At 43.4% G+C, this 12,131-nt stretch overlaps 1 protein-coding gene and 1 long non-coding RNA gene across 7 annotated transcripts in view; one reads left to right on the top strand and one right to left on the bottom strand.

The window, feature by feature from the left end:
* The window catches only part of RHBDL2 (rhomboid like 2), a 48,932-nt gene that overhangs the window by 19,348 nt on the left and 17,453 nt on the right, over positions 1-12,131 (bottom strand). For all 4 annotated transcript variants that reach the window (XM_072771867.1, XM_072771870.1, XM_072771869.1 and 1 more), the window contains exons 2-4: positions 6,533-6,799; positions 5,224-5,372; positions 1,771-1,883 (exon numbers count right to left, since the gene is read on the bottom strand). In XM_072771867.1, coding sequence (XP_072627968.1) covers positions 1,771-1,883; positions 5,224-5,372; positions 6,533-6,778 — 508 coding nt within the window. In that variant the 5' untranslated portion in view covers positions 6,779-6,799. The remainder of the gene's footprint in view (positions 1-1,770; positions 1,884-5,223; positions 5,373-6,532; positions 6,800-12,131) is intronic.
* LOC140602396 (uncharacterized) overlaps positions 1-12,131 on the top strand; it is a 54,106-nt gene that overhangs the window by 29,507 nt on the left and 12,468 nt on the right. Inside the window, exon 6 of one of the 3 annotated variants that reach the window (XR_012005336.1) lies at positions 1,728-2,070. The exons of 1 other annotated variant lie outside the window; for it this stretch is intronic. This is a non-coding gene — a long non-coding RNA (uncharacterized lncRNA). Of the gene's footprint in view, positions 1-1,727; positions 2,071-12,131 lie in introns of those variants that run through there. One more of the 3 variants, XR_012005335.1, reaches the window with a different exon arrangement.

The raw sequence follows: 12,131 nt of genomic DNA, 5'->3' as shown, positions 1-12,131 counted from the left end.
GTAAAATGGAACAGCCATTCTGGAAAACCTTTTGTCTGATTCTTAAAAAACGAAATATGCAACTACTATACAACCAAAGAACTGTGCTCGTGGACATTTATCCCAGAGAAATGAAAATGTATGTTCACAAAACTCTGTACTTTTGTTCACAAAAACCTGTACACACTATAACGGCTTTATTTGTGATAGCCCCAAACTGGAAACAACCCAGAGAGTCTCCAATGAGTCAAGAGTTAAACAAAAAAACAAACAAACAAACAAAAAGAGTTAAACAAACAGTGGTCTAGCCATTGGAATACTACTCAGCGATAAAAATGAAGAAGTGTTGATACATGCAACAACCTACACTGATCTCCAAAGAATTATGCCGTGCGAAGACCGCCAATCCCAAAAGTGATATGCTGTGTTATTCCATTTATATGACATTCTTGAAGTGAGAAAATTATAGAAATAGAGAACAGATTAGTGGTTGTCAAGGTGAAGGAGGGTGTGGGGGGAAGAAGAAGCGGGTGTGACTGTAAAAATACAACGTGAGGGATCCTTGTTTTGCACCTTGACAGTATCCAGGTGGATATCCTGGTTGTGATACCGTGTACTGTCATTTTGCAAGCTGTTACCATTGGGGGTAACTGGTTAAAGGACACATGGGACCACTACGTATTGATTTCATACAACTGCAATGTAAAAAATTTTAATTAAAAAATAAATAAATAAAAAATAAAAATAAAAAAAATAAAAAATAAATAAAAAAATAAAAGTCTCCAATAAAAGGGTAGATGGGAATTCTAAGATTTTTCTGCTCTGACCAAAGTGGATCATCTTAAGGCACACCCAACTTCAGAGATCACTGGCATGCTGCTAGTCTCTCTTGAGCTTTCGGGGACCCTCTAGCTCTTCTCTGCATTCTCTTCAAACTGTCTTTCTTAAACGCAAATTTGTGTTTTCTTAAACACAAATTCGTGTTACTTCCCAAGATCACCAGTCTGAGACATCGGCCTTCGTGATCTAGCTATTAAGTCTCTACCCAATCTGTGCACCTGGACACCAGACTACACACAACTCCCAATTGTGCAAAACCCAGTCCGACTCTGAGATATCTGAGGACAGGCACCATGACCTCTCCCCATCTGCTTATCTTCTCTCAGATATTTTTAACTTTTTTTTTGTTTATTTTTCGTTTAGTAATCTCCACACCCAATGTGGGGCTCAAACTCGCCATCCTAAAATAAAGAGTAGCATGCTCTTCCAACTGAGCCATCCAGGCACCCTTCTAACTTCTTTTTTGTTTAAGCTTTATTTAAGAAATCTCTATACTTGACATGGGGCTCAAACTCATGACCCCGAGATCAAGAGTCACATGCTTTTCTGACAGAGCCAGCCAGCTGCCCCTAATTAATTTCTAATGCTCATCAGGTTCCCCAGCCCATATTAGGAGTGCAGTAAATCTTGACTTAAATGTTGATTACTGGGAAACCTGGGTGGCTCAGCGGATCTAATTCAAAACCTGGATTTTGAGGGCACCTGGGTGGCTCAGCGGTTGAGTGTCTGCCTTCAGCTCAGGTCTTGATCCCAGGGTCCCGGGATCAAGTCCCGCATCGGGATCCCTGTAGGGAGCCTGCTTCTCCCTCTGCCTGTGTCTCTGCCTCTCTCTGTGTCTCTCATGAACAAATAAATAAAATATTTTTTTAAAACGTAGATTACTTTTGCTTTGTGCATTGCCTCCTCAGAGTGCAGAGGCATCGATTCTGTGTTGACCCTGAGGACACTAACCTGCGATCACTCCTGCCAGGTACACCAGCCCTACTCGGAGACCTTTGTGGACCATTTCCAAGGGAATACCCAAAACGAGCTGCATAACAAGATTCCCCAAGATGTGCTGAACTCTGCAGAGACAAACACAGTAGTCAAAAATTATGACCAACGCACATAATTATTTCTTTGGGACATTAACAGGCGTTGGTGTCTTGTTCCTGACGACAGACTTGCTTCACTCAAATGTCATTTTCTAGTATTTTTAGGTGACTTTTTTTTCTTTTAAATAAAATCTCAGTATGTAAAACAGACAAAGGACATTTTGGAAGTGTACATTCGTATTATAAGTTCTGTTTTATAACAGTGACTGACAACGCGATCCTGGGATCGAGTCCCGCATCAGGCTCCCAGTGGGGAGCCTGCTTCTCCCTCTGCCTGTGTCTCTCATGAATAAATAAATAGAATCTTAAAAAACCAAACAAACAAACAAAAAACAGTGACTGACAATATCAGGGAGCAATAAGGATGGCTTAAGGAACAGAAACTTGATATTAGGTTTAGATGACAATTACCATCTTACATCAGCCCCTGGCATCTGATTTTGTTTTGTTCGCATGGTATTGAGAAAGTCCTAATTTTAGGACTGAGAGTTTAAGTTTCAATAGTTTTGTTTTGTTTTTTTAAAGTAATCTCCACACCCAATGTGGAGACACCAAGATCAAGAGTCGCACACGCTACCGACTGAGCCAGCTAGATGCCCCCAAGTTTCAATAGGTTTTTAAACAACTGCTTTTGCCGTCTTAGGATATTCTTTAATAAAACAGAGACGGCAAGAGAAACCTCATCCCCGGTTCTACCTTAAAAAGCTGAAAAAACAGTTTACCAGGATGAAAAAGAAAGTTTACCCAGTAACACCAGCTAAAGTTAGCATCTGCCAAACTGTAGTATTGGCATATGACATATTTGAGCACCCATTGCTTTTATTCTAGTTTTTACAGAGGTAAAAATATTTTTAAATAAAATTCACATTATGTTGCCTGCCAAACCCCACAGGTTATCTCTGGAGGATTTCTGGATGTATCTTGGTACATTCCCACATTACAGTAATCCTCAATTTAGTTATTACGTAAGAGATTTCAAAGTTAAACGAAAAAGTTAAAAAACAAAATAGGCGTTGGATCTTCCACAAAGTGTAGCGGCTTTCATACTAGCTTTAGGATTGTGTTTTTGCATTATAAATTGCTCAACAAATACCCAGCAGAGGTTCTCCGGGCATAGACTGCAGAACGGATTACTTACCTTCATGGCCATGTGTGCACCCAGCCACAACTATCACTGCCCAAGTCATCTTCAAAGACATACAAGAAGTAACATGTAATTCAGCACACAATAGTCCAGCAAGGACAGTGACACTGGCCTTACAGAGAGACATCAGACATAAAGAGTATTTGGAAATCTGTGTCCTTAGTGAATTTGAACAAAGTCAAAGGAAGCCACCCGCCTGTCCTCTGGCAACAGCTTGAGGACAAAGTGACCAGTAGCACAAAAACCCCAAGGAATCACCCTCGGTGTTCTTTCTGCTACTCAATAACATGAGTAGAAATGGCATAAGGATGAGATCCTATCATAACTTCGGAACAGAAATACTAACTTTTTCATCCAAATTTTATCTACCCTTCCAAGTCCAGCTGGAACCCATGTCATCTGTGAAACCACCCCCATTCTGACCTTCCTTTCTTTCTGTTTATATCTACAATAGCTAAGCCCACATCCATCTCCTTATCATTTGGCCAGCCTCTCTCAGCTAGGGGTAGTCGTGTCCATGGTTCTGGCCAACAAAATACAGGTCAGCGCAGCACTGATGGGCTGATGAGACTAGTAAGAGAGCTGCTTTCCAGGCAAACGGGATGGATTTCACCAGTACCCGGTCCTACACTTCCCCTTCCTGCTTTTAACGCCCAGCTATAGCTGCCGACTTGCAGCCATGAGAGAAAGGTCAAGGGAAAACCAGAGACACCAGCACAGAACCAGGAGTCTTGGCTTCATTAGACTCATGAATTAAGAAAAAAAAAAAAAAAAAAAAAAAAGACTCATGAACTAACCACAAACCTCTGGGCTTCTTGTATGTTAAAGAATTACCTCCATTTATTTAGGCCCCCATTAGATTCTTTTGGTTACTTTCATTCGAAAGCATTCCAAACCTCTACAGCCCCATCTATGACCTGTCCTACACAGCCTTGAGACCTCTTTTTGAGTGCCTTGCTATGTGTCGGACACTGCAGAAATTACATGATAACCACGGTGTCATTTAATCACAGCATCTTCATGGGACAGATACTATTGCCCCATTTTACCAAGTCACTACTATGACTATAATGCCATATGGCCCTGAGTTACTATCTAACCGACTGCTCGCCCATATAAATCCCTTGAGTGCAGGAGCCACCTTTGTTCAGAACATGTTAAATGAAAAACCAAACCGAAAGGATCCGTAGAAACTGGGCAATAAGGGATCCCTGGGTGGCGCAGCGGTTTGGCGCCTGCCTTTGGCCCAGGGCGCGATCCTGGAGACCCGGGATCGAATCCCACATCGGGCTCCCAGTGCATGGAGCCTGCTTCTCCCTCTGCCTGTGTCTCTGCCTCTGCCTCTCTCTCTCTCTCTCTGTGACTATCATAAATAAATAAAAATTAAAAAAAAAAAAGAAAGAAACTGGGCAATAAGCAATTTTGTCCTTGATTTGTCAAGCCTCTGAGCCCTGTGTCCTGCCGTGGATGCTGGCCAGCATCTTCCTTCAAGGTCCAGGGCTGGGTAGGTCACAAAAATGAAGTTGGCCCCATCTGAACCCCGAGGCGTCCACTGGAGGGGGAACCCAGCAGCAGGCGACTTGCTCACTGCCTGCCATGGGCACAGTGAATCATGGGTTCTGAGCAAGGTCACAAAAGATGATGAGCATATAAGAAGCCAAATGGCAGGCAGGGCATTGCCCATGGCTTGTGTTAGTCCGTGTTACACACTCAACAAAGTGCTCACGAATTCTTTTTTTTAAGTGTGTGGCAGGCGTAGGGAGGGAGGGATTGATGATTCATATCCTAAAGGGAACATTTTAACAACATCAAAGCAATTAGGGGAACATACATATCGTTTAGAATGATTTGGTCTCTTCTCATGAATATTCCTATATAAATACCAATATTGGGCAATGATCATGCAATAGAAAGTACACTGGACACGGAGTTAGCACTAATGGGTTGAGGTTCCAGCTCTGCAACTTAGCCAAGTGACGTGGAGCGAGTAACATCCCCCAAGCCTCGGACACAGTAGGGCAGGACTAGTACCTGCCTCCTAGGGTCGCTGAGGATCAAAGATTATGGCCATGTGATTGCCTTATCAATAAGAGCGCCAACCAAATGCTGGGGGTTACGAGTACTTGCAGTCACCTCCGACATCCACGACTTACTGTCATTCCTTACCCAGCATGTACCAGCATGTATGAGATAAACCTCCAGGCTTGCTCCCTCTTCTCAGGGCTGTAGATAAAGGGGCTCTCCAGGATGCCTGTGTCCAGGGTGATCCACTGTTCCTGAGGCTTCCACACAGCATAGTAAATAAACACTGCCAGCTGCCAGGGAGGGGCAGACACGAATGTCAACCACTTTCTCTGCCAGAGTGGTCCTATTACATAAGCCCCGTGGGCCCTACCTTGCTTCCAAACAATTAGCTCTCAAGTGGGCCTCTCCACAGCGTGTGCTCAGAGGATGACAGGAATGAAACCCCCTTGCCATATATCTGACAATGTAACTGCAGTCACATCCTACTTCCTCCAGTGATTAGGAGCAGCCCGAGACCAAATATAAAGAACCCCTCGACCCCCTTAAATACCCTCTGCTCTCACTGCCCCTTCCCACCATTTAGTCTTTCACTTACAAGTTAATGTGAAATTAAGTCGCTGCTGGCTTGCAAGGAGTAGATGAGGGGAAAGGGAACAGTAATAACCTTACAGAACAGAAGCCTTAACCAAGTGATGAAGCCTCATGTCACCAGGGATGACATCGATGGGAATTAAGAGGATTACGTTAGAGACTTCCTAATGACCCAAAGTCACACCCCACACACATCCATGCCCTGCCAATTCCTTTATGAGGCATCGTGGTGAAGGAGGAAAAGGTAGGCACAATGAGGCTCTGGAGAAGCCCAGTCCTGGCCCAGTCACTAAGTATGTGACCTTGGGCAAGTCATTCCACTTCTCTGGGTGTTGTACTCTTTTCTGGAAAACCAAAGGGCTGACTAGATCAGAGTCAAAACACACTACAGGCTGCCCACAGTAGACATCTGTAGGGGATCCCATTTTTTCCCCCTACTGAAATCTGGAGGCAGCCCACAGCTCTTCTGGTGAGGCTCCTATAATAGCTCCACAGAAAGACCTTACCAATCCAAGTCGGTTCATGAGACCAATTTGCGACTCCAAGATGATTTGGCTTCTAAAGCCCCAACAACTAAAATGAAACGAAGCCACTGAAAATCATAGTCACTGCTGGGTGGGGCAGTTGCTTGAAAAATAAACCTCAACCCTTGGCTGAAAGTGGCTGCAATCATAGGGAAGACGGACCTAAGGGGGCTCCAGAGAGGGTGCTGTTGAGCTCCATGTGTGCTGTACTGGCCACTACCAAGCTCTTTTCCCACGTGTTATCCACTTTGACCAGATGAGGTCAAAGCCTCCTCCTCCTCCCTCCCCCACCCAGTGCTACTTGCTCTAGCACCCCCCCCCCCCAACATGCTCACCTCGGCAAGGCTGATGGAGATGATGAATATAGGGGGTGGGAAGCAGTTGGCTCTCTCCAAGTATGTTCTTCGGACCTTTTCAGGAAGCATCCATTTTGAGACAACCCTGTGGACCTTTTTATTCTTGAAGCGATCTTTGCTTCTCCAGTCCTCTTGCATTTCCTTCTCCTCTTCCAGCTCTCCTTTTGTGTCTCTACCCATATTCAGATTCACATCCTCCATCTCCAAATCACCATCAGCAGCCATTGTCCTGAGTCCTCCCTCCACCTGAAAGGGCCATGAATGTCAGTGAAAAACAGATGACCCCATAGTCCTTGGGCCATGACTCTTTCCTGGGCTCTCTAGCATAACTATTGGTTTCCAAGGCTTTCCTGTATATTACTAGAAGGCAATTAAAGATCTGGTTTCCAAATACTTATAATATCCATACCCTCATCATCAGTATTCAGTTGGGTCTCCCCAGATGAGGGAAAGAACTCCCAGGGATCGCTTCTGGTTTCCTCTATTGCCGCCACCTAAAAGGATGGACTAGGGCCTTGGAATAGAAACTCTACCTTGTATACCCCTTCATTCCCCTCTGCCACGGACTGTCAAGTCAACCTTCAGCGTAAGAGATGAGGTGTTTGTTGTGAGGTGATGCATCTCAGAGCTTAAACCATGCACACTGCATAACTGAACCAAGTCTTGACCAGCTAAACGATCTCCTTTCCCTTCTGAGTTTCATCTTGGAAAAAATAATATAAAATTAAAATTACAAAATATAGGGGATCCCTGGGTGGCGCAGCGGTTTAGCGCCTGCCTTTGGCCCAGGGCGCGATCCTGGAGACCCAGGATCGAGTCCCACATCAGGCTCCTGGTGCATGGAGCCTGCTTCTCCCTCTGCCTATGTCTCTGCCTCTCTCTCTCTGACTATCATAAATAAATAAATAAATTAATTAATTAATTAAAATTTATTTTAAAAAATTACAAAATATAAAAATTGCAAAAGTGGATACACGGCCTTTGAAGGAGCCCATGCAAATGAGAGACCTGACATTTAAGCTCTATTAGTCTCAGAGAAAATCCACCTCTGTTTATATTTGAAGAGTTTTTTAAATTTTATTTTTAAGTAATCTCTACATCCAACATAGGCCTTGAACTCACAACCCCGAGATCGAGAGTCGCACACTCTACCGACTGAGCCAGCCAGGTGCCCCTATTTGATTTTTTAAAGTATGTCTCACTATTTGTTTTTATGATTTTATTTATTCATGAGAGGCACACACAGAGAGAGAGGCAGAGACAGGCAGAGGGAGAAGCAGGCTCCATGCAGGGAGCCCGATGCAGGACTCGATCCTGGGACCCCAGGATCACGCCCTGGGCTGAAGGCGGTGCTAAACCGCTGAGCCACCCGGGCTATCCATGTATTACTATTTTAATAAAAAAATAAAAAAAAAAACTAAGAAAGACATATCTAAGACAACTTTACCTGATCCTAGAGTCTCAACTCCTATACTATTTCTCCCCTTCCCTTTGGGGCCCAGTGTCTTGAAGGAGGAATCTATACCCTAACCAGCTGGTCATCTGCATGCCCCACTGAAATTAATCTCCTGAGTTATGCCCTTCAAACAAATCCACTTCCAGAGTGATGTGAGTCCCAACCACGTATGCAGAGCCCCCTTGGCATTTCAAAGCACAGCCTCACTGCAAAATCTCACGTACTCCTCAGAATTACCTGAAGTAAAAAGGCAATGATTCTGTTCCCAATTCTCTTCGTCTTCAACCTTCCTAACAGATTTTCCCATTGAAATCTCTCCCTCCGTCTTTCATCTCAACCATAATTCATTCACTGCCTCCACTGACTGCCTTCTCCTCCTCTCCAGCCATGGGCATCCCCTCTGGGGGCTTCAGCAACATGCTCATCCTGCAACTGGACCTCTCTAACCCGCTGAAGAGGAGCTAGTGGCAAGGTCCCTAGAGGATGGGGTTCTAACACCAGACAGACCAGAGAAATGACCTTGTCTTATTTTTCTTAGCAACCATAGACAATGGCCTAGGGCCTGATACCATAAACAATAGAATAGTAGTTGGAAAAAAAAAAAAAAGATTAGTAGTTGTGGGGTGGGGGGGTGGGTGATAGGGGGCTGTATGTTTTATGAGTAAAAAGATTCAGTTTGGGAAGACAAAAAAGTCCTGGAGATGGATGGTAATGAGACTTGCACAACAATTTAAGATAGTTAATGCCACTGAATTGTACACTTAAAAATGGTTAAAATTAAAAATGGTTAAAATGGGAGCAGCCCGGGTGGCTCAGCGGTTTAGTGCCACCTTCAGCCCAGGGCGTGCTCCTGGAGACCCGGGATCGAGTCCCACATCGGGCTCCCTGCATGGAGCCTGCTTCTCCCTCTGCCTGTGTCTCTACCTCTCTCTCTGTGTGTGTCTCTCATGAATAAATAAAATCTTTTTTTAAAAAAAGCATTTAAAAAATGGTTAAAAAGGCAAATTTTAAGTTATGTATATTTCACACACACACACATACACACACACACAAATAATGTGAAACTTTCAAAGTCCTTGTGAAGATTAGATACAGTGTTTGTGTCACCAATATGTGCTTCACCAATGTTATAATACTGATATTTTCAGCTTAGGTTCATGCATCTAAATTTCCTAAATGACCCCAAATAAGGTTTTTCACAGTAACTTTTTTAAAAAAACATGATCCATGGAGCCGGAAGACTGGGATTAGGACACAGCTCTACTACATGTCAACTGTAAACTTAGGTACATCACTTAAATTCTCTGAGCCTCAGATTGCATTTTTTTAAATTGTGGTAAAATACACATAACCTAAAGTGTACCACTTTAGCCATTTTATTTTATTTTATTTTTAAGATGTTTTTAAGAAGCAGGGAGCCTGCTTCTTCCTCTCCCTCTGCCACTCCCCCCTGCTTGCGCCTCTCTCCCTCTCTCTCCCTCTCACTCTCTGTCAAATAAATAAAAAAATAACATCTTTAAAAGAAAAGAAAATGGAATCATACAACATGAGGCCTTTTGAGTCTGGCTTCTCTCAGTAGTAAGTTTGCAAGGTTGATCCAGGTTGTGTGCCCTGTACCAGTACTTTGTTCCTTTTTTTTTTTTAAGTAGGTGCCACACCCAGTGTGGGGCTTGAACTCACAACCCTGAGATCAATAGTCACAGGTGGGAGAAAGAGGACGTGGGAGGGTGGAGGGATGTATGAAATAGGTGATGGGGATTAAGGAGGTCACTTGTTGTGATGACCACTGGGTGTTGCATGTAAGTGATGAATCACTAAACCTACACCTGAAACTAATACTACCCTGTATGTTTACTAACTGGAATTTAATAAAAACTTAAAAACAAAACAAAACAAAACGGAGTCACGTGCTCTACTGACTGAGCCAGCCAGGCAACCCAGTACTTCATTCCTTTTTATGGCTGAATAACACTGCATTGTACAGATATATAAACATATTTTGTTTATCTGTTGGATTGTTGAAGGACATTTTAGATTGTTTCTGTCTTTGGATATTGTGAATAGAGTTGCTATGAACATCCCTGTGCATTGTTTGAATAACTGCTTTCAGTTATTTGAGGTATACACCTAGGAGTGGACTTGCTAAGCTGTATAGTAATTCTATATTTAACTTACTGGAGGGCAGCCCTGGTGGCTCAGCGGTTTACCACTGCCTTTGGCCTGGGGTGTGATCCTGGAGTCCCAGGATCGAGTCCCACATCGGGCTCCCTGCGTGGAGCCTGCTACTCCCTCCTCCTGTGTCTCTGCCTCTCTCTCTGTCTGTGTCTGTCATGAATAAATAAAATCTTAAAAAAAAAAAAAAAAAACTTACTGGAAAACTCTCAGATTACACTTTAAAGTGGAGATAATTCAAAAAAATAAAAATAAAGTGGGGATAATGATAGCCCTTACCTTGTAGCATTGTTGGAAAGATCATTCAAGGTAATGCATGTAAAGCACTTGGAATAGTATCTGGCACATAAACACTCCACAATTATTAGTTATTATTAGCTATGTATAGATGAGTGGGTGTGTGGATGGATGGATGGATGGATGGATGGATGGATGGAAAGATGAAAGGGATAGGGCTGAGTCTAGGGCCTATTTTCAGACTGCAAGTTACTGGAATCAACTCATACTGAATTTATTGTTTAAAATAGTTCATTAGGCAGTTTCCACATTACAATAGATTATATTCAGTAAATTTAGAGAAGAAGAGAATTCCCCTTTTATGTTACTTTTCCCCAGCAACTTTTCTGAGAAGAAAGTTCCCTCCTCTACATCTTCTACCCTCCCCACTCACCCACCCTCCCCAGGGTCAGACACTAAGTCTATAGACCTCACTGTTTCATGAATTTTCCTTGAATGTTGGTGATTGTTTCTAGTTTCACAACTTCTCATAATTGGCAAAACACAGTGCGGATTTAAGATCTGCAGCTTTTAACAGCAAATATTAAAGCATTTTAAAAATAAGTTCGGGGCACCTGGGTGGCTCAGTCGGTTGAGTGTTGGACTCTTGTTTTTGGCTCAGGTCATGATCTGTGTTGTGGGATGAAACCTCATGTTAGGCTCTGCACCCATCAAGGAATCTGCTTGTCTTTCTCCCTCAGCTGCTCCTCCTCCCACCCCCTGCCACTCACTCTCTCTAAAATAAATAAGCAAAATCTTTTAAAAATGGGGCATCTGGGGAAGCCTGGGTGGCTCAGCAGTTGGGCACCTGCCTTTGGCCCAAGGCATGATCCTGGAGACCCGGGATCAAGTCCCACACCGGGCTCCCCGCATGGAGCCTGCTTCTCCCTCTGCCTGTGTCTCTGCCTCTCTCTCTCTCTCTCTGTCTCTCATGAATAAATAAATAAAATCCTAAAAGGGGGGGGCATCTGGGTGGCTCAGTTGGTTGAGTGCCTTCAGTTCAGGTCATGATCCCAAGGTCCTGGGATTGAGTCCGGTATCATATCGGGCTCCTTGCTCCTGCTTCTCCCTCTCCCTCTGCCTGCCACTCCCCCTGCTTGTGCTCTCCCTTTCTCTGTCAAATAAATAAATAAATAATCTTATTAAAAAATCAATAATAAAAGTTCAAGGACCCCTGGTTAGCTCAGTCAGTAAAACATGAGACTCTTGATGTCAAGGTTGTAGGTTTGAGCCCCATGTTGGGTATAGAGATTACTCTTTAAAAAGTGAAGTAGGGACACCTGGGTGGCTCAAGTGGTTGAGCATCTGTCTTTGGCTCGGGTTGTCATCCTGGAGTTCCAGGATCGAGTTCTGCATCGGGCTCCTGCATGGAGCCTGCTTCTCTTCCCTCTGTCTGTATCTCTGCCTCTCCCTGTGTCTCTCATGAATAAATTAATAAAATCATTAGAAAAAATTTTAGAAAATAAAAAGTAAAGTAAAATCTTAAAATTAACTAATTAAATAAGTTTGGTTAGGGATGGCTAACATTGTATTAATAAGCTCTACTCTAAATACAGATACAATACATGATCATTTTATAAGGAAATTAAATTCTACGTTGTTAAGGGCGCCTGGGTGGCTCAGTCGGTTAAGTGTCTGCCTTCGGGTCAGCTCATGATCCCAGAGTCCTGGATG

This window comes from Canis lupus, chromosome 13 (genome assembly GCF_048164855.1).
Source record: "Canis lupus baileyi chromosome 13, mCanLup2.hap1, whole genome shotgun sequence".
Classification (NCBI taxonomy): Eukaryota; Metazoa; Chordata; class Mammalia; order Carnivora; family Canidae; genus Canis; species Canis lupus.
This window is presented reverse-complemented; position numbering and strand designations above follow the sequence as displayed.